This window comes from Onychostruthus taczanowskii, unplaced genomic scaffold, assembly GCF_017590055.1.
Source record: "Onychostruthus taczanowskii isolate IOZ18803 unplaced genomic scaffold, ASM1759005v1 scaffold82, whole genome shotgun sequence".
Classification (NCBI taxonomy): domain Eukaryota; kingdom Metazoa; phylum Chordata; class Aves; order Passeriformes; family Passeridae; genus Onychostruthus; species Onychostruthus taczanowskii.
The window spans coordinates 1,271,904-1,292,594 of NW_024506112.1; the positions used below are offsets into that span (position 1 = coordinate 1,271,904).

Genomic DNA, 20,691 nt, shown 5'->3' on the forward strand with positions numbered 1-20,691 from the left:
AATAACCATTTTCACAAAAAGCATGTCTCTCACTTCATGGCATTACAGGAAGCGGTTATTGGGAGTCTGAAAGTGTACCTGGAAATTTAGACATTTTCAAGCAATTTCTAGAATGCGTTTTGACTCAGCTATATTTTTAAAAGTCAGGTTTCAGATATTGGAGGGTCACTGCCACATGTTTTATCTGAACAAGTGACATCAGAGCCAAAAAACTTAATATTTTGTTGAATTAGGCTTTTGAAAAATCTAACATTTATTTTATTCATATCAATTCTGTCAATATCTAGCAATATATCAACAGAAAATAGTTTTTTCTCAAGCAATAGCATTCTCACTGGGATATGCAACCTGGATATTGCAGTCCTTGGTACAGGAAAACTATATCAAGAAATAAATTTAGCATCTCCCTAAAAATTTAACTTGACAAGCCTTTTATTTTTGTTGAAAGTGATGATAAAGGACTGTAGCAAGCAGCATAAAAGATGAATAGTTATTGGGATTGTTTTGAAATGTTCCAAATTTTAGAAATGTGCGACATACCAATAATTTTTTGTCACATTATCAGTCATATTTTGTCCTTTCCTGAAGAAGGATACTTGAAATTATCAAAAATATATTACCTTTAACATAAAGTACACAAGCTGAGCTGTGTTCAGAGCATGTACCACAGGCATCACTTTATCCTAAGTCAAAACACTTGGAAAGCTCTGTGTGGGAACGCTCTCTCTCCCATATTTATCTGCATGAAGGAATTGAGATGGGCTCATGAGCAACAAAGCCTCAGCAGCAGCATGAGTAGGCCCTGGAAAAACACCTTTGTATGTTCCAGATCTCTGTCTCTTAATGAAAATAATGCTCTGGCTTTAGGAGAAGGTGGTTCTCAGCACTCATGACCTCTGGTGCTGTCCTTTGCCGTCAAAGTCAATCTCTAAATGGGCCTGATGTGGAACTCCATTCCTCGCACTGTAAATATTCCCACTGAGATCAATAGGTGTGTTTGCAAAGTAAAATATTACTCACTGTGAGTAAGAGCCATATGATGTGAGAAAACAGGTCTGGCACTAAAATATGTTTTTATATATTTAGGTGAATATATTCTCACATGTGGGTTTCTTGTTTTGGCCTGCACCCGTTGTGTGTGCAGAATAGTCCTGCAGAAGCAATAATTGTACAGTTTAGTATTAGATATTCATATGTAAACACATGTTGGTTTTTGCCATCCCATTACTCATTTACATGTGTAAATGCAGGTTAACTGCTTGTGTAGCTTTGCCAGTGAAAAATTGAGTATTTCAAAATTTAGCCTTGAGTGTGTTCTGGGGAATTGTGCTACAAGTCCATATTATTTCTTCATTCAAGGTCTCCAGCCTGTTAGAAACACAGTATAACCACTTGATTCTGATTCACCGGGTAACCCTTCAGAATTACAGACCTAATAATTATGAATTTCTTTGATATTTAGTGATTGCATCAACAGTGTTCATGATAAACACTATTTTATTAATGTGGATGTCACTGGCATTGTACTTAAGGGTGTCTACTGTAGGTAATAGAACCATTAGTTAGTTTTAAGGTGTTATATTTTGCACAGTCAACTTCGTGTCTTTCTTAAGGAGGTGAGGAAAGTAAGTGTATAGAAACTGTTCACTAAATTTTAAAAGCATTTTGCTATTTATATGACCAGCTTGGGGGCGAGAGGAAGGTTGTTTGTCTTCTAAAGAAAAAGTTTATGTGAGATATGTACATCATATGTACATACACCTCTTAAATCCCAGAAGAAACTTCTTTCTTCCTTGGACAAGTTAATGCACATAATGTTATTCAGTTGTCTTCAAAAGCTGACAGCAAGTCTGAGCTGTTATTTCAAGTTTTCCCTGTATAACTCAAAGATAGTATTATTCATGGAGCTGTTGTGCTAGACTTGGAAGAGTGCTTATCTCCTTGGGTGGTTATGTTAATTCCATAGCCAAAATCAGCTTTAGTGTTTTTGAAAAGATCCAGTGATGGGTCTCATTTCTAAGGGAAAATTAATTTCTGGATAGGGTGGACAGGACAGTCTTCCAGCTTAGACCACAAGACACCTCAAAGTGAATGGACTAGCTTTGTGATTTTGATGAATTTTACATCTGGATTGCTCAATATGAAAAAGGTACCCATGTTTTCCTTGATTGGACCTGCTGTATTTCAGCTCCCAGTGTGTTTCGACAGCAGAACACACCGTGTGCACCGAACCGCTCTCACTCCCGATATCTCTGTGTTCTATTACAGCCTGTGACCTGATGAACCAAGGCATCCTGGCCCTTGTCAGCTCCATTGGCTGCACATCAGCAGGATCCCTGCAGTCTCTGGCTGATGCCATGCACATCCCTCACCTCTTCATCCAGCGCTCCACGGCAGGAACGCCGAGGAGCGGCTGCGGGCTCACCAGGAGCAACCGCAACGATGACTACACGCTCTCCGTGCGGCCCCCTGTCTACTTAAATGATGTCATCTTGAGAGTGGTCACAGAATATGCCTGGCAGAAATTCATTATTTTTTACGATAATGACTATGGTAAGTGTTTATTTATCAGGGTGATTTTTGTCAAATCCATAATCCTCTTGAAAATTGTCACGCTACAACTTTATTGTCTTGCAATACATTATGTTTTGCTTGTGAACATTTATGGTTCTGGCACCATTTCACAGCACCTCAGAGAAATCTATTTCTAAAATCCATCAACATTTACAGGTTTATTTGATAATGTCTTTGTTAGAGTTAGCTGATAAATTAAGAACTTATGTGTTTTTCTATTCTACTTGTGTTTATGAAGCATAAAAGTTTTTAGCAAGCTCTCTCATTTTTTTGGACAGTAGAAACATAAAAGGACAATTCAAGATGCAACCTGTAAGCTTTGCATTCTGTAGATTTGTTTATTTTGTGGTGAATCTCTTCTTTTTGTTGTCATATACTTTCTGGCCAGAATCTGAAGTGATGGAGAATGTAGGTCAGAGGTTTGGCAAGAACAAGGTGCTAGTCATAAATATAAAACACATAGAAAGAAGTTCTTGAGAGTGAAGAAGTTGAGGAGGAGGAGGGCTTGGACAAGACAACATTCCCTCTGTTTTGAGTTCATTCAGTGTTCCTGAAAGGTGCTGAATTGGTGGTTTTTGTGTGATAGAGTAAGTGTGACACAGATGGTGATGTCACAAGACTGCACCATCCAGCGTGGTGAATCAGCCAGTTTTGGTCCAGATATTTTCTACAGCTAACAGGAGAACTGGAAAGATTTCTCCAGTAGGCTGCATTATCTAAGAAATTTAACAATCTTTATTTCTGTGAAAAATTGCTTTGCAACCAGGCCTGTTTTCTTCAGATGCATCCAGTATTCATAAGTAATCATGACTGGCTTGGATGAGCATTTTAAAACTTATGTTCAAAGTTTAATCTTTAAGTTATAGAAAAATGCTCACTTCAGCGATTTACTGTGCATAATATCTGGTTCATTCAGGGCAGGTGTTATTGATTTTTTTTCCTGCCTACATAATAAATTCTTAAATTAGAAGACTAGAAAGTGATGAATAGGAGAATTCTTCTCTGTAACAAAGCAGCACCTAAAAGCACCAGCCATGGGATAAGGAAAACACACACAAAACCCCCTAAAAAATAAACAAAAAATCTAAAAATCTCACAGCAGAGTATTTTTGCTCAGAAAATGTGAGTTTGTATATTTAACTGCCAGGTACCTATGGAGACAACTATAAACTTTTCATTTAAGGGGTATCCTTTTTTTGCATGTATTTTTGAGTTTAAAAGCCTCAAGCACATTTTATAATTAATATCTTTGAATAATTATATTTGAAAATACTGGGTTTAAATTATTCATTATTTAATTAAAAAATACAGTTCAGACGCCATGCTATTTTGTCCTTGATATCTGGGTAAGAACTTCATAATGGTGTGACTTATGGAACACAGATACCTGGCTGCCTGCAAGGAATTAGTTTCAGAGCAATAGCTCACTCAGTGACACATCAACCTCAGTGTGATCTGTGGCAAATATTTAGTCTCTGTACCAGCCTCTCTGGCATTCAGAACTCAGTAGTCAACAAATAATGTCATACTAACCAAGACAAACTGGTGATCTGGCTCTGATTAGTGATCACCATCACAAACATCAGGAAAAGGTGCAAAAACCCACCAACATTCTGCATTTAGCATATACTGAGTAGTCTGTCCCCTTTCTAACCATTTGTGTGGCTTGAGCATTTTGGGGGGGGGGGGGGGGGGGGGGGAAAACTGGGGTAGGTTGTTTTTTTGGGCGTAAGGGGTATGCATACATAGTTTGAAATTAATACCATGGATAAAATGATTTTAATTGTAAGCTGATGTTTAAATTAACCTGTGACTCAGAGTAGAGCTATTAGCTGTGTAATGGTATGCTTCTTTAGACTGTATCAAGCTAAATCCTTGATTTCAACAGCCATCCTAGGGCAGCAAGAAATTTCTGTATTGTTTTGCTTCCTACTTCATTATAAAATTTTATAAAACTTTTATAAAGATGCTGATTTCATTGATGGCTTTCCCCTCCATTTTTAATAACAAACAGAGCAGAACTTTTCGATCACCATCTCTAACCTCAGTCCTCTCATTCTTTCCTTTGATCACTGGCTCTCCATTTCTTTTTCTTGCTCCTACTGCAATGCCCCTCTAATCCTTTGCTACCCTGTTTCAGGTGAAACCATTGGTTTCACCATTAGGTTTTAAAACAACTGTGTTTTGCCTGTTCACAGTCCTTTTACCCAGTTTTTGATCTGTGACAGCAGTTTTTCACAGACACATGATGACATTTTTTGATTAGTAACTCCTAGAGGGTAATTTTGCCAGATTGTTATAAATATTTACAAATTATATCACTTTCTCCCCTTTTCCTGCTATTTTATTGATAAACTGAAAAAACATTTCTCATATGTTAGCAGTTCGCATTTTCTCCTCCTGGATTCTCTATTGGTGGAAGAAGAACTAGCACAGAGAGAGGGACAAAGAAATTAATGGCATGAAATGAGGAACTGGAATCACTTTTTAGTGGATTACAGGGCGGATAAGTCTGAATTCAGTATTTACCATGCTTTGAGCAGCAGGTCGGACAGTATGATGTCCTGAAATTCCATCCAACTCTAATAATTCTGTGATGTTTGAGAAAGCCATTCTTTGATGGGTGTCTAGATGTGAAATATTTTTACAAAAGAAAACTATTCAAGTATCAGTTTGAATTTTAAAAAAGAGAGTTGGCCCAAGAGCTCCAGAAAACTCTGAGGAAGGGAATATTGTCATTAGCTTCTGTGTCTACTTTAGAAAGAAGTCAAGACTGGGCATGCAGATATGGACTAGAGGTCCAGGAATAATCCATCCCTTTGGTCAGCATCAGTGCAGCTAAGGGTGGTTGCAATTTCCTCTGGAAGATCCCAGTCTTGTACCTCAGCTTCTCTGAGAGGTTCTGCTGCAGTGAGACTTATTTATTTTCTCAGCTTATACAGTCCTAAAATAAAATTCTTGCTAAAAGCTTTGCTCAATGTAACTGCTTGCAGCAGTTACTATTAGACAGTTTTAATAGAACATTTAGTACTAAACATTAAAGTAGGTGGAGTTCAATACCTGCACTAGAATTGGTTTCATATTAGGAAGAGATTATTGATATGCTTGCACATCTGTCTGCAAAACTGACACCTGTGCAAGCAGAAATTTCTTGCCCTCATGATGTGTTTTCATGTGCAGCGATCATTCCTTCTCAAGGTGTGTATCATAACATGAAGTGGTGTCTCCATAGCAGTAAATTACACTTAACAACAATGAGAATATAGATTCTGGTATGTGTTCATCTTTTTTTTTTCTCATTGTTGCAATATTTTTCTAAATTAGAAAATGTGAAAGCACTAACAGACTGACTGATTCCAGCAACCAGCAAAATTTCACTACTTTCCTTTCCAATAAATGATTTTGTTTAGCCATTTAATTTAATTATTAAAAAAAAATCTTTAGTTGTATTACTGAAATTATTTCCAGCAATAATTTCACTCTGTGAAAGAAAATGGGCCTTTTATATTTAAAACAAATTTTTCTACAGTAAAATTAGGATCTTATCCAAAGTACCTACTGTGCTAAATCAGTAGCCTTACACCTTTAATATGAGCTGCAAACCTTTATGTACCAATTTATCAAAATCAAAGATTTTAAATCCTATCAATAGAATTGCTTTTGAATTTTATCTTGCAGTCAATCGTAGATTGCTTTCCATTATCAGAGGATTTTTTTATAATGGAAATGTTTTCTGCAGATCTGAGAATAATTTCCCATAAATTAATCCTATTTAAAAATTTCAAATTCTTATTTTGAATGTAAGTAGATGAGTATATTCAGTTTTACTATTTTAACATTACTGTACTAACATCTAAATCTTAGGAACTTCAAGTCTACTTAAAAGTTCTTTACTGACAAGGAAAGTTAAGCCTTTGAAAGATGCAATTCTTTCATTAAATCATAACTAACTGGATGTTGAAAAAGTGAGGTATAAATCATTTTTTAAATAATTGACATCTGAGTTTTCAAATTATGTTTCTTTTCCAAGAAATTTGAAGATAGGCTGGCTATTTTGAGGCAAAGGACACCTTGATGATTGTAAAAAGCCTTATTGTAAAAAGCCTTATTTTCCTACTGTTGACTTTGTTATGCTAAGTAAAGACTCCAGAAAAGCCACAGTCTTCAGAGCCTCCCCAGTAACAAATGTAAGGTCGAAGTGTTAGAGCCTCCCCAGTAACAAATGTAAACCCAACATACAGTAGGAATTAATGAGTAGGGATGTGAGAAAAAAAGAACATCTTAAAATGAGCGGGCTTAGGTGATATTTACTGTATTTCATTTACTATAATAATACCTTTAGTGTATAAATTCAGAAGAACTTTTGAAAATCAGAACAAGTTGTCTTTTCCCCAATCCTTGCACTCTGTGAGCACGATCTAAAGCAAACTCCCAGTGCTGTCAGTCCCCTTGTATTCAGTGTTTTGTTCCTTCTGGTAAAGCAAGTTAGGGCCTGTCCAGGACATGAAATCAGATTTTATTTAGGAAAATTTAATACAAGGATATTAAAAGCATTCAAGAACAATTCTGCACTTCTTCAAAGGCTGTTAAAGAGAGTCTTCTCATGGAGATAAAGAGTAGGTGGCATGAAATGCAGCAGAATTATGCAGTAGACTGATGCCTTTCTCAAACTGCTATTAAAATTACTATCCACACAGTATGTAGAAGCCCAATCATTTAAGCAGCCAAATCAGCTCCTACTCACTTCATTTTTGACTGCTCAGCTCAACATGTAGGATCACTGTGCAGAGGGTGTTTGTGCATCTCCTCCTTACAAGCAGAGGTAGAGACTGGGAAGCTCCTCCTCTAGTCTGAATTCCTCCTTAGGAGCATCAGCACCCTTTGAGCAAAGGCATTTTCAGATTGGACCCTGTAAATGTGTGACTTATCCCTTTGGAAATTGCCAAGTTTAGATTTATAAAAAGAACCACTGCCATCTGTAAACATGTTGAGCAAATTTGCCAAGTTATTAATCTCTATGATTTCCAGTTCAAAGTGAGCAAAATGCAGTTTGTACCGGGAAATCCTACCTGATCCACAGACTGGCCCATGAGAGTGGCCAGTCACAACATGAAAAAGACAGAGACACGTCACAAAATGAAAGAGTAATTTGAGACCACAGTGTGTGAGCCCAGGCCATATAGGCAGACTGATTGAGCTGCAATCCCAGCATACTGTTGGGTTTTATCTCTGTGGTGTATCAAAAAGGGACAAGCTTTTGGAATTCGTGTTTTACTCTCAGTTACCAGCTCACTGTATTTTCCAGGAAAAAAATGTAGATACTTGTCTGTAGTAGTAAGTTCTTTATGAAGAAACCAGTCAATCACTGCAAGAACATAGTTGTGAATCTCGTGCAATTTACAGTGTAGGTATCTCTGCATTTCTAAGATGAAAGACAGAAAGTCGAGCTGTTTGGAAACATTTATTTTTAATGTTATGTTGCTGCTAAAGTAGATAGAAAGATTCTGCAATCTTCCTCTTGAAAGGCTGAGGGAAAATTAAAAAAAACCTTCTGTGTTTTATATTAAAAGAAAAAAATTCTCAACCCCACTTCTCTTTCCCAATTTTAGGCCTAACCTTGTCTATTTCACCTCAGCATGCTTTTGATATGCAGCCATCATTGGAGATGTATGAAATATTTACTGATTCCAGAACTGAGATATCTTTCCTTACAGTTTTTTGACCTTCCAACTAATACTGCAAATATTTGACAATGGATATTTGCCATTCCCTTAGGCATTAATTTAATTTTAACTTTTGTAAAGAAGAGAAAAAAAGCAAGCATTAAGGCTATGAAGGGGATTTGCTCTTTGAGGCTGAAGGAGGCATTCCCATAGGAAACCGAGGTTGAAGAAGTAATTGTCAAGACTTGGCTGGAGCAGAAGGGAGGAGGTTAGCAGTAAGAAAGACTTTAGTGGGCATCTGTCTTGGAAAACTTCCTCATGGATCTCCCTTCTTGCTCCTTTATCATATACAGCGGTTTCAGATTGTTTCTGCACAAGGAAAGGATGAAGGCTGCAGTGTGAGGTACCTGGCCAGGAGAAGGTGTCTCAAGCCCAGTCTGAGAGAGGATTTTGGAGAAAGAGACAAAATAAAATAGAATCTTAAGGAGAGAGCAGTGACATGTGCATTACTGAGGAGTTCAGCCTAAGTAAACAAGTCTGTGAAACTATGAAGATAAAAGAGCATTTTCCCCATCCCTACCCCAGAAAGGCAGTGGTTGTCAAATAAATTGAGTGTAATTCTATAGAATAGTAGTGCTGTTCTTGAACGATCCCAGCAAAACAGGGATTATACCCAGAATCTGAAAGGCTAAGCTGCTTGCAGAAAAGCAACCTCCTGCATTTGAAGAGGGGTGATATTCTCAGATGATGCCCATCTCTATGTATGGGCCCCAAATTCCCAACATTTCCTTTAAAGGCAGTATAAAATAAGTGATCCTGTGGATCACTTTCCTGCACATACCTTTTCCAGAAATAAATATGATGACCACTGACATAGATGTGCTTGAAACCATAACATTTTCTAATCGTTTTAAGTTTTAATGCAAGTTTAATAAAGACTCATAAAAGAATCATGCTCTCTTTAATCGATTGCAAATGCTTATAATTACCCTGAGGCTGTTTTCAGCTGCTTGATGACTATAATATTCTCAAGTCTGTCTCCAGACAGTCCTAAAACTGTTTATTACTCATCTGGCTCTTTGCCAGTTTCCCGTACTCATTTGCTTCACTGTGCCTCAATAAACATGTAATTAATTCAAGCTTATTACTGAACTTTTTTTTCCATTAGTATTTATTATGTCATTCAGATAAGGAAAGGAGCATTAATTTTCATCTGTGTAACTTTAGTGTGTCAGGTGAGAGCTTTTGTCACAACTTGCATTTGCTGATTGACTGTATCACTGCAAATTGAGTATATCATTTGGGCAACCCTAAAATGATTCAACTTCTGAATTATTCTATAAAATTTCTCTAGTGGAAAAGTGGACATGCTTCGACTTTTCAGCCACAGAACACTTGGAGGAATGTATAGCAGGAACTATAAGGGAATGTGTAAGAAGATAAGAGAGTGTTTGTCACTCCCTCATGTTGCAGGCCTTAGGGAGGGGATGGGTGAAGCCCTCAGAGGTTTCTCCAGACAGTCCCATCTTGTGTTAGCAAGCTGGGGTCAAAATAAAACTGTAGATGTTGTCCCAATATCTTTGCAGTGGGAAAACTCTGTAAATGAGGTGTTATTTTGAGGTTTTGCAGAGGTACAAGATTTTATTTGTATATGCAGCCTGCATCAGAAGAATAGTGATTTATTTAAAGAATAATTGAATACCTGAAGCTTGTACTGACATCTGCCACTGTTTGCAAAGTATTTTTCAACTCTCAAGGCATTGTTCTCTCTTCTCAGAAGTATTAAAATTAAGTTTGTAATTTGGCAGCTAAATAAATGAACAGTAATTAAAGGAGGAAACTTTTGAGAAAACTAATTTTTGCACATTGAATTGAGGAATTATATCACCACTGGGAAAAAAATCATGAATTGGCATAATAACATCATAAAAGTCAATTAATGTCATAAATTGAAAAGAAAACTTCTCTCTGAGAGTTTTAAGCAGTCAAGAAAAGAAGGAAGCAGAGAAGGAAAGAGCTAGAAAGTATTTATAGCCATATTCCTAAATCTTAATTTATCAGCTTCACTTTCGTAGGTTATGTTCTTCACAGCACCGGGTCACTCGTAAAATATTCCTCTTTCTATGCTGTAAACTTTTAATCAACTGGCAATGTTCTTTAGGAAGAGATTGATGCAGAGTCAGAGAACAGTTTGTCTTAAGGAAGTTTACACATGCAGTCATGGAGTGGCTCGGGTTGGAAGGGGCCTTAAGAACCATTGGGTTCCAATGCCCTGCCACGGGCAGGGACACCTCCAACCTGACTTTGAACACCTCCAGGGATGGGACAGCCACAGCTATGGGAACCTGTGGCAGTGCCTCACCACCTTCATAGTCAAGAATCTCTTCCCAATATCTAATCCAAACAATCCCTCTTTCCTTTTGAACTCCTCACTCCTTCTCCTGTCACTCTAGTTCCTGGGGCCCTTCTCTGACCCCCCTGTAGTCCCCCTTCAGGTACTGGAAGGTTGTTATGAGATCTTCACACAAGCTTCTCCTCTGCAGGTTGAACCCCAACTTTCTCAGCCTTTCAAATATTCACACATTTTTCACTGCAAGGACTTTATCTTTGTTGTTCTTTACTCCATCTCCCTGGAAGGGGATGCACAGCTCCTCATGCTTACGAGAGCCAACAGGGAATAGCAGTGACTTACAGGGAGAGCTGGTGAATTGTACAGACAGATTTCTAAAAAAACAAACAAAAAATAGTTGCTATTTAGTAAAGACTTTTATCTACACAGAAATATAATGTTCTGTTGTACAGGATTTGCACATAATTTTTTAGTTTGGCATGATTTGAAGGCACTAGCAGGGAAAATTAATTTCTTTGTAAGAGGTTATTTCACTCAAAGGCAACCCAAAGAAGCCTTTTGGAAATCTCTAATGAAAACTGTAGTCAAAAGAGAATTAAATGAAGAGATAGAAAGCGGGTTATACAGTCAGAAGTACATGGATAGAATATATTGCCATGTCAGCCTTCATGAGTGATCACAATCTGACTTCCTTTTTATTTTTTAAGAAGTTACAGTAACAGCAGATACTCTGAAGGATTAGTTCTAGCTCCATTCTTATTTATCTTTTTTATTCTTTGCCTTTTTCCTCTTTCTTTCCAGTCAAAAAAAAAAAAAAAAGGAAAAAAGAAACTCAAAGGAAACGTCTTGTGTCAACCCTCAGTAAGGTTCAAAACTGAAGTCATGCAGGATTTGAAAACTGCAAATGTTAATATCTTTCCCCCAACACAGATTCAGCTGCTCAAGACTATCTGTATTGAATTTGCTTATTTAAAGGATAATTTCTAATAACTCATAATGTAATACAAAAGTAACTCATCTAAATGACATTTGAACGAACTTTTAGAATAGGGATTATATAGACATTTCACTAGTGCTAAAATAGTTTATATCAAACAACAAAAATTGAAATCACCTGCTTATATTTTAATTTGAAATGACAATATCGTCAAAAAGCAAAAGTATACAAGCGTATTTTTTTTTCATTTTTCTCAGTTCAGTGATACTAAAAAATTGGAAACCATTTGTCTTCTTTTTTATGTGTAAAACTTCAGAAAATTGCACATAAGGGGGGAAAAGACCCCAGTCATTTGTGCCATTTATAAATGTTCAGTTTCTCCCAAGATATATGTCCACTTCTTCAGTTGCAGAAATTCTGATAATATAAATGAGATTTTATATGTAATTAAGCATTTGGGCTTGATTTTACTTCTCATGAATTTGAACTACTGCTAAAGTCTCTGAAGTTAGATCATCCAGCTGAAGGTGCTCAGGTAAGTGGTCCTTCTTAGTTCCAAAATAATAATATGGAAGAGTTGGGATGATTTTTAAAATAATTAATTTTAATTTGGAGGTACAACAAATTACATAGAATATGATTCATGAGAGGGAATCCTAATGCTGTGAAAGTAAAATGAAGGACTGTTACTCAATCATCCTGCTAAATTGTTGTTTTCCTGTGTCTGGATGATCTTAACCATGTTAATAGAGATCAGCATGGGCACAGGAATGAAAACAGTTTGCACAAGTCTTTGCACTGAGCAGGGGCGCCATCAGAGTCCAGTTGAAGCTGCACACCTCCCTAGTGTACAGTGCATTACCACAGTTAATAGTTGCTGTCATGTTAGCCAGTGTTGTGGAAGAAGGAATCACTGTGGTAGACTTGTAAAGCTATTCTTGATAACAATTTGAACAGTGTTATTTGTTATACAGTGGCTTTTCTCATCATCTGTACAAATAAAGTGGTCTTTTGTGCAAATCAGCCAGTGAATATTTAGAACAGGCACATTCACCTTTACCACCACAGCTGAATCAGTTGGTATTTATCAGCCAGATACTCTGAGGAGAATGTTTTCACATCTGAAATGCCATCGGAGGGAGGATGAGCTAATGACTGTAAGTCAGGCTTGAGATAACCGAACTGCACAGTGAGTGCCTTGTGATTTAGATGGAACACAATGATACAGGTGGATGGATTAATTTATTGCCATTAGTGAATACTGCCATCTTTCTCATCTCCTGATAATAGTGTGAACTGAAAAAAAAAATTTATGAGCTTTGCATCTACTTGTAGATGTTTCTTTTTAATAAGGGTGTGAGAGGTACTTAGCTTATGAGTTATTTAATATTTGCTGTTCCTTTTATTCAAGTTATAAAATCTTCACTGCTTATGCATCCTGGTATTCCTGTATGAGATGCCTGAAAACCAGCATATTTTCTTCTAGGATGCCCTGATTATTGGGCTTTCTCCAAAATGGATTAGGGGACTTGCTCCTTGCTCTGTATAATACAGAGATGGCAAAGGAAAGTTATGGGGGGCCAGAGAGAACAAAAAAAGTGAGATGAGATCTGGTCCCATGATTAAACAAAACATTGTGCAAGAATCATAGAATGTTCTGAGTTAAAAGGAATCCACAGGCTCATTAAAGTCCCACTCCTGGCCCTGCTCTGAACAGCCCCACAAGTCACACCATGTGCCTGGGGTTTTCCAGTAAATGCTTCGTATGGTTTATATTAGGTGAGGTCTGAGCGTTCCTGCCAGGCTGCTCATTTAAGAAGATTTAGACCCATAGTCTCTAAAGGGCACTCTTCCTGAGCGTGGTCTGTATTTAAGACACTCATGGGTTTCTTGTGCTTTCTTCAGTGTCAAAAATATTGTTCAGTGAGAATGTGTGTGAGTTCATGCTTCATTTCCTAAATTCTTTCTTAGGTCAGAATACATGGTAGCTGACACAATAATGACAAGTTTGCTGAAGCTGTCACCTGAATTCAGATCTCAGCTGGAGCAGTGTTATGCTGAGCACCTGCAATTGAATATATCAGCCAGGCCTGCAGAGCTTCAGAGGCTTTGAGCTCTCCTCTGCAAGATGCTCTGCATGTGCACCTCAGCTGTGACCACAGCCAGGTTGCTGTGCCCAGTGCCAGACCAGCTGCACACCACCAGTGCAGGCCATGAGACCTCCCTACAGACCTCTGCCTTGTGGCATGGTTATGGATGCCCAGGAGGATATTTCCAGCAGAGGCCTTGATAAATTCTGCTTGCTTTGTTTCTTAGCATTTCCAAGCCAACTTCACAGCCTCTTAAGCTGAGAACTGTTTTGGTTATAAGGAGAATGTTTGGGAATGCTTCTTTCAGATTACCAGCCTGGTTTAACCCTATAGGTGATGGTGACTACAGAGGGTACTCTGTTCTTGTGCACACGTGTTTAGTTTGGAAGTGATGGCTGTCCAGTAAAAACCAGGAAATGCAATACTAAATAACAGTGGCATAGAGCTGGGAGAGGAGATAGCAGCTTTGGCTTTAGCATTGATCTGTTTCTACATGCTAACTTTGGCTTTGATTGCTAAGGAGGATAATTAATACTGGTGATAATGGGGAAACTCTTCTGAATTTCTGGTAATGACTGTGACTCATCTGATTTAAATAGGAAGTAGAAATGTGACTTCTGGCTGGGCAACAGGTTGGTTGGCTAGCAAATTCAGGGCAAGAAACACCTGTGTTCCAGACATGAACAGTCTTGTGTCTCCACAGTAAAGCCATCTGTGCCACAGGTTGCTTGCCAGATTTTTCTGCAGAAGGAGTTTATCTATTAGAAAGATGATTCCACAGTTCGGTGTGGATATGTGCCACTTGCAGACAATCCACGCAGGAAAGATAATGCTGCCCATTCAGTGGCAGCATCTGTTCTTTGGCATACGCTTTGAATATGATCACTGCTAGTGACTCACTGCTGAAATACTGGAAGTACCATCATGATTTAAATAGCATTTAAATTGCAGGGTGTTCTTATGTGCTTTCTGCTGTTTCACAGCAGCAGGGGAGCACCACCAATACCTCCATTCTGCTAAGGGTAAGCTAAGGTATAACCAGAGTCTGTATTTATTTCCTGCCCATGTCTCTGTGTTGTACCAATGCCAAAGACAGATGTAATAAAGAAGAAGTAGGAATCCTGGTTTGGAACATTTTCCATTAGAATGGTGGTGTTTTCCTAATAGTATATCACACAGATGCAATATGGTTGGCACAGTCACCTAATAAATGTAGAGAAGAATGCTGGATCTCTTCTGTCACATCATTTAGTGAAGAATCAATATAATTGTTTCATTGTTTATATGCAGATCTTCATGGCAAAGAAAACCATTTGATTTCTGGGTCAACACAGATTATGCAGAACATCAGTCAATACCTCCAGTGTGTTTGTAAACTGAGATCAAATGAAATTATGTTCTTGTTTTGAAAAAGGACCAATGAAACTTTGTTTGGAGGTTCCTGCTCACCTGTTCTGGTGTCAGAAAATATATGGATTTATGAGACAGAATTTAAGCCTTTACAAAGGCATTCATAGCCTAAGTAAATTTTCTTCCTGGTATTTTGACAGCATATTTAGATTCTGTCTACATGTGCTCCTTGTGCTTCAGTGATTTTGACTTCAGCCAATCAGTTTTACCCATTATATGATTTAATTAATCTAGATCCAGAGTAATACTCAGAGTGTATGAGTCTCAAGAACTTTAGAATGAAGGGGTTAAAGTAGAAAGTTATTTGATAATTTGCATAAAAGTAGACATATTTGTAGCACTTCAAATAATCTTGTTGGTATTTAAAGTGCCAAAAATTTCTAACATCTCTGATTAGATTGAATATAATTTTCCTGATTTAGATATTAAATAGAAGCTGTAATTAGTATCTGATTCTCTTATGGAACTTTATTTTTAGGGCATGCATGTATTTTATTCACAGTTAAACTATCCTACAAGTGTTTAGTAATACTGATATTTTGGCAGTGTCTGGAGAGTGACGTTTTAGTGATGAATGTCTGAAATAGCCTAAATGCCTAAAATACAATTTCTTTCCAGTTCATGGTGTTCTGGAGCTCTAGACAGAAGACCCAGCTTGGTGACTGTGACAGACTTCCAGGACTAACCCTGTTGTATTACTCTTGTGTACTCTTTGATTATAGACTGTTGCATGGCTATTTCTTCATAATTTGAAGCATTTCAGTAAATTGGTGCTGGAGGAGGACAGCTGTCAGTAATATTCTCTAGTTAGTTGATCTCTGCTGGTGATGCAGGCAGGGCATTTTTTCTCCTGTGCAGACTGAACTTTGTTTTCCTAATACTACCTTTTATGGCACCCCTCATAAGAGCAGGGAGCAGGGAAAGTTGGTAGGTCAGGACAAAAGATCTGAGTAGCCAAGCTGTTGTGAAAGTGTAATTGGATAAGTTTTCTCAACTATAAGATGTCTCATGAAGACACATAAGAAGCCTGTAGCTTCAGGTCTGACCGTTCCCCTGGAAAATGAATGATTGAGACAAGAAAAGAAGGAACTTTGAGGAATTCTGAGGAATTCCCTCAGAGGCTGGATCTAAGACTGTGCACCTAGGAGAGACCAGATTGAGTATTGTAATGGGAGAAATATTTTCTGGTCCTCCTAAACCTGAGGAACCTTAATTTTTGAAGAAATATTTCTTCAGAAATTTCTGTTTATGTGGGGTTGCTGATTTCCTTTCTTTTCTCTTTTCCCTTTCCCATAGTTGGTGTTTCAGCTAGAGTCTGTTGTGTTGACTGCAGGGCTGTTTCTTTCTCCCCTGACTGAGAGCAGTTGGATGTGTGGGAGGCTTGCAAGCCAGTAGGGAAGGAAGGATGTCCTGATGAGTGTCCTCTGGGACAGCAGGTCAGAGCGACTGCTGGAGGGAAGAGTCACCTCAGGCAACTATTGGCTTAGGTCCTGAAAACAGATTGCGAATCTGCAGTGGTGACTAGGGGTCAGATAGTGAGGACTCAGTGAGGCTAAAGGGTTTTTCCTCAGGTCCAGAAGGCCCTGATCTGACTTGTGAAGTCATTGAATGATTTTAATTTTTAATCATAATCTTTGGAGTTTTAGTTAAAACCATTCAAACGAGCAAAGGGAAAGAAAAAGTCAGACATGCTTGTGGAATTCAGTGCTGGAAAAAGCCCTTCCAAATGCTTGGGCCAGCTAGAGGCAGCATAACACTGTGAAGAGTACCCAGACATTTCAGTTTGGTAGTATAAATATACCACAAGCCAGGTGAAAAAACTCAGTCATCATTTTGCTGATCAAGTCTTCCTTTCTAAGTTATTCTTAAAGAAGGGTTTACCCTGAGTGTGCCAGAAAGCTCTACAGGAGCAGTTTGCTGGGGAAAATTTACTAAATTGTAAATTTACTAAATTGTAAATTTAACCAAATCAGCCAATTGTATCAGATGAGACCAGGCAGTATCACTGCAACAACTGTACATGTGGCTTTTGTTTTGTTTTTGAAGAAAATAAGTAGTTGTGAAGTTTAGAACATTAAGACTTTTTTTCTGAAGGAACTGCCCAAGCTTCACTTAGATACATCAACCTACAAAGCATGGATAACATAGTTTTGAGTTTGACAAAAGAAAACAATCTCCTTCCTGCCTTTCTCAACCTCAGTGGTCCTCCAACATCCCTTGCCTGAAGGAAGAATTGTGTGTGATGGTCACCATGGTCTCATTGGCCTATATGGATTTTAGTGCGAAAGTCCTTTAAGAAAGATTGGGACCAAGTGTGATGGTTGAATGGCCAAATTAGGAAAATTTTTAAGAGTGTTTGTAGATTTGTTTTCTAATGGCTGTTTTGGACAGTAGGTGTTGTGTAGCCATTCTTTCTCCTGTCTTAGTACTTTAAGAAATGTAACGTACATAGCTCAGGAAGAGGTTTAATGAATATTGAGGGAAAGCCTGTAGGGATCTACCTGACATAAAGTTTCTGTGAGATAAATGGAACAGTTGCTCATGTCTTTTTTTCCACTTACCAATTAACATCTTGCTTGCCTTCTGCTTTTTCTAGATATCCGTGGAATACAAGAATTTTTAGACAAAGTATCTCAACAGGGAATGGATGTAGCATTACAGAAAGTAGAAAACAACATCAATAAAATGATCACGGGGCTTTTTGCCACTATGAGAATAGAAGAACTGAACCGCTATCGGGATACCCTGAGACGAGCCATTCTCATAATGAACCCTTCCACAGCCAAATCATTCCTGACAGAGGTATGTGTTTTAATGACAGGTTATATTCTTGTTTTGCTGACCAAGACTACAGTGGTCTGTCAAATTAGTTTATTTGACTTCATAATAGTAATTAAAAAAAAACCCAGGTAGCCCCCCCCAGGAAAAAGTTTAATTATTTTCTCTTCAAAGATCAGCATGCAAGGGTGTTTATTCTTGTTCCTAAATGTGCATGTACATTTAGAGACAAGTAAAACCATATCCTGCATGTGCAAAAGCACTTAGAAAATATGCAGAAGAATTACCCCTTAAGCTTCTGTTTGAAGCTCAAAGGTACTGTATTGCCTTTGTGACTCCCACTACTGAAATATTTACAGTAGTGGGGGTCACAATAATAATAATATTTTATTATTTAGAGAAATAATATGTCTTTGTGGATAAAATGTGTCTATCTAATCTAAATTCTATTCTTTTACATAAAATGATGTTGATAATGTTCTCTTTTGTGCTCCTGAATAGTAGTAAGTAGTGGAATATATGGAAAATTTGATTTGCATGAAGAATTTGAGATGATAGTCTAAAGTCATGGTTTCAAGTAATATGGACCAGATTTTCAAAAGGTTCTTAAGGGTTTAGAGACAGAAGACCGGCATGTTGCATTTGACTATAAGTTGTACAATCTTTTTTCATTAGTGGCCTGCTTCATTTTACATGGCACTGTGCTGTTTCAAATGCGGTTTTTCGTGCATATATATCATCAACCAAAGGTTTAAAATCTCTGTTTTGTTCCATAGAAACACATAGAAATACACTTTCTCACTTCAATAATTTCTCTTTGTATCTAAGTTGCATTACTTTTCTTCTATACTTTGCTATTACCTTGGTCTTGAGAAACTCAAGTTTAAAACCTACTTCTGCATAAAAAGTACTGCGCATCCAGTCTCACGTGAATGCCTTTTAGGAACATTAGCTAGAAGTTGGCTTTCTTGGTTTCTTTTGCCCTTGCTCTTTCTTGTTTGCTCTTGGCTTTTTTTGGCTGGGTGTTTCACTGTCCTTGTTACATACTTGAAGCTTGCTTATTCTGAGTAATGAGGGTCTGCTGCTCTATCTAAATGTGTGTAGTGCTTCATAAGATTTAAAGAATTTGTGGGCATATTTAGATTGTTCTGCGGTGTTTTCATCACCCATGTCACAGGTGTTTTATTTTTTGGTAAGATGCATTATGCGGTATTTCACATTGCAACTTGAAAGAAGCATGGTAGGGGGCTCGAACTACTATAACTCAGCAAAACAAAACTCCTGCATTGTTCTTACAGAGAAACACTCTTCAAAAAAAGAAAAAAAAAAAAAGTATGTGTTATCTTTTGTGTGTAACAAGGTCATTGTCATCTTTTGAAGGTGTTGCCAAGAAAGTGAACAATTTACTTCAGAGTTCTTACTTTGGCACTGGCCACTCAAGACTCCAAAAATCAAAAGACCCAGTAAACAAATAAACCAAATCCTCAATCCCCCTCCCTCCAAAACAATGTATATACTAAACACCAAAAAAATCCTAAAAAAACAAGAGATTCATAACGTTTCTCCTTTTCTGGGGTCTGTAAGTCTACCAGGGAAGGTCACTATCTTATTCTGCAAATGTGGTTCCAAGAGAGACTCTCACATCAGTTCCATATTGCAGGTTTTTTCCAGGATAGCAGCATTTATTTGGAGTATAATATGTGACTGGTAAACTTACAGCAGGAGCCTCTTAATAAGAAGAGTTACTCAAATAGAAGTGTGTTTATTGCCATAGCTTCTTTATGTTAGTGACAGGAAATGAACTAAACAAGTGAGCTCCAGCACAGAATTTTTGCACAAGAAGTTTGCAGTGGTTGTTTTTCCAATGGATATTAAAAACTGTTATTTTGAGTCAAACCAGCAGCTGTACTATAAGGAAATTATAAAGCTCTCTGAACTGTCAATGGGCAAAGATATTCCTAAACAATTTAATGACCTTTCTGATTCCAAAACCTGTGTCTTGTGCATGGTCAGTTTAGCTGGGAAATTCAGCATAACCTAGTAGATTTAGCATGTAAACCTTATGATTATAATAAGAAAAAACTGCATATCCAAAAAGCCCTTGGGCTTTTTCTGCCCAGTAGAAACTTTTGGCTGCCTCACTGGATTCAGCTGTCTGCTTCTCTCCCCAGACCTCACATAATCTCTGCTGCTTGGTCCCTTCTTAGATGACTGCTCTGGCTGAACCCTGTCATTGTTCAGCTGAGAAGAGGGTTCATTCACTCTGCAACAGCTGTAGTAAGCGTGGTCTTGATTACTATGCAAGTAACAACTATTGCAGAGTAAATAGTCAGACACCGGCCTGTGTAAATAAGCAGTCTGTAAACTGGAGTTTGCTTGTGTAGAATTGATCTTTGTTCAGCCTCTGAAATTCTGTGTTTGAAATCTTTTTCGTCTTTCTTTTTATTTATTTTTTTTTTTTAAAGCAGTATTGCTTTTTATGTTAGGCACTTCTTTCTCTCCACCTATTCTATCTCTAGAGCTTGCAGAGAAGAGATCTGTACTTTTACTCTGAATAAAATGGAGATTAATAAGTAAATACATTTCTCTGGCTGTGGAAATAAAAGCCTACCTTCTCTTTAAACACTTTGTATTAATTTGCCCTCCATACAGCAAGGAAAGGCAGGAAGCTCTGGGAGCAAGTATCACAGCATTTCTCCTTTCTGGCTAAAAGATTAATGTGAAATGGGAAGGAGGGGCCAGCCAGACTCCCAAATGTTCTTTCTTGCTTTGAGCTGAAGATGGAGGAGCAGAAGGAAAAAAATTCTTCTGAAAGAGTGAAATTCACTGGGGCTAAGGAGTGCAGAGGTATGGAGCTAGCAGAGACTGGCACCTCTCCACAGATAAGTT

At 37.7% G+C, this 20,691-nt stretch overlaps 1 protein-coding gene across 2 annotated transcripts in view; it reads left to right on the top strand.

The window, feature by feature from the left end:
• GRID2 (glutamate ionotropic receptor delta type subunit 2) overlaps positions 1-20,691 on the top strand; it is a 675,394-nt gene that overhangs the window by 390,468 nt on the left and 264,235 nt on the right. Inside the window, exons 3-4 of one of the 2 annotated variants that reach the window (XM_041424490.1) lie at positions 2,269-2,553; positions 17,621-17,826. In XM_041424490.1, coding sequence (XP_041280424.1) covers positions 2,269-2,553; positions 17,621-17,826 — 491 coding nt within the window. The remainder of the gene's footprint in view (positions 1-2,268; positions 2,554-17,620; positions 17,827-20,691) is intronic. The other variant, XM_041424491.1, reaches the window with a different exon arrangement.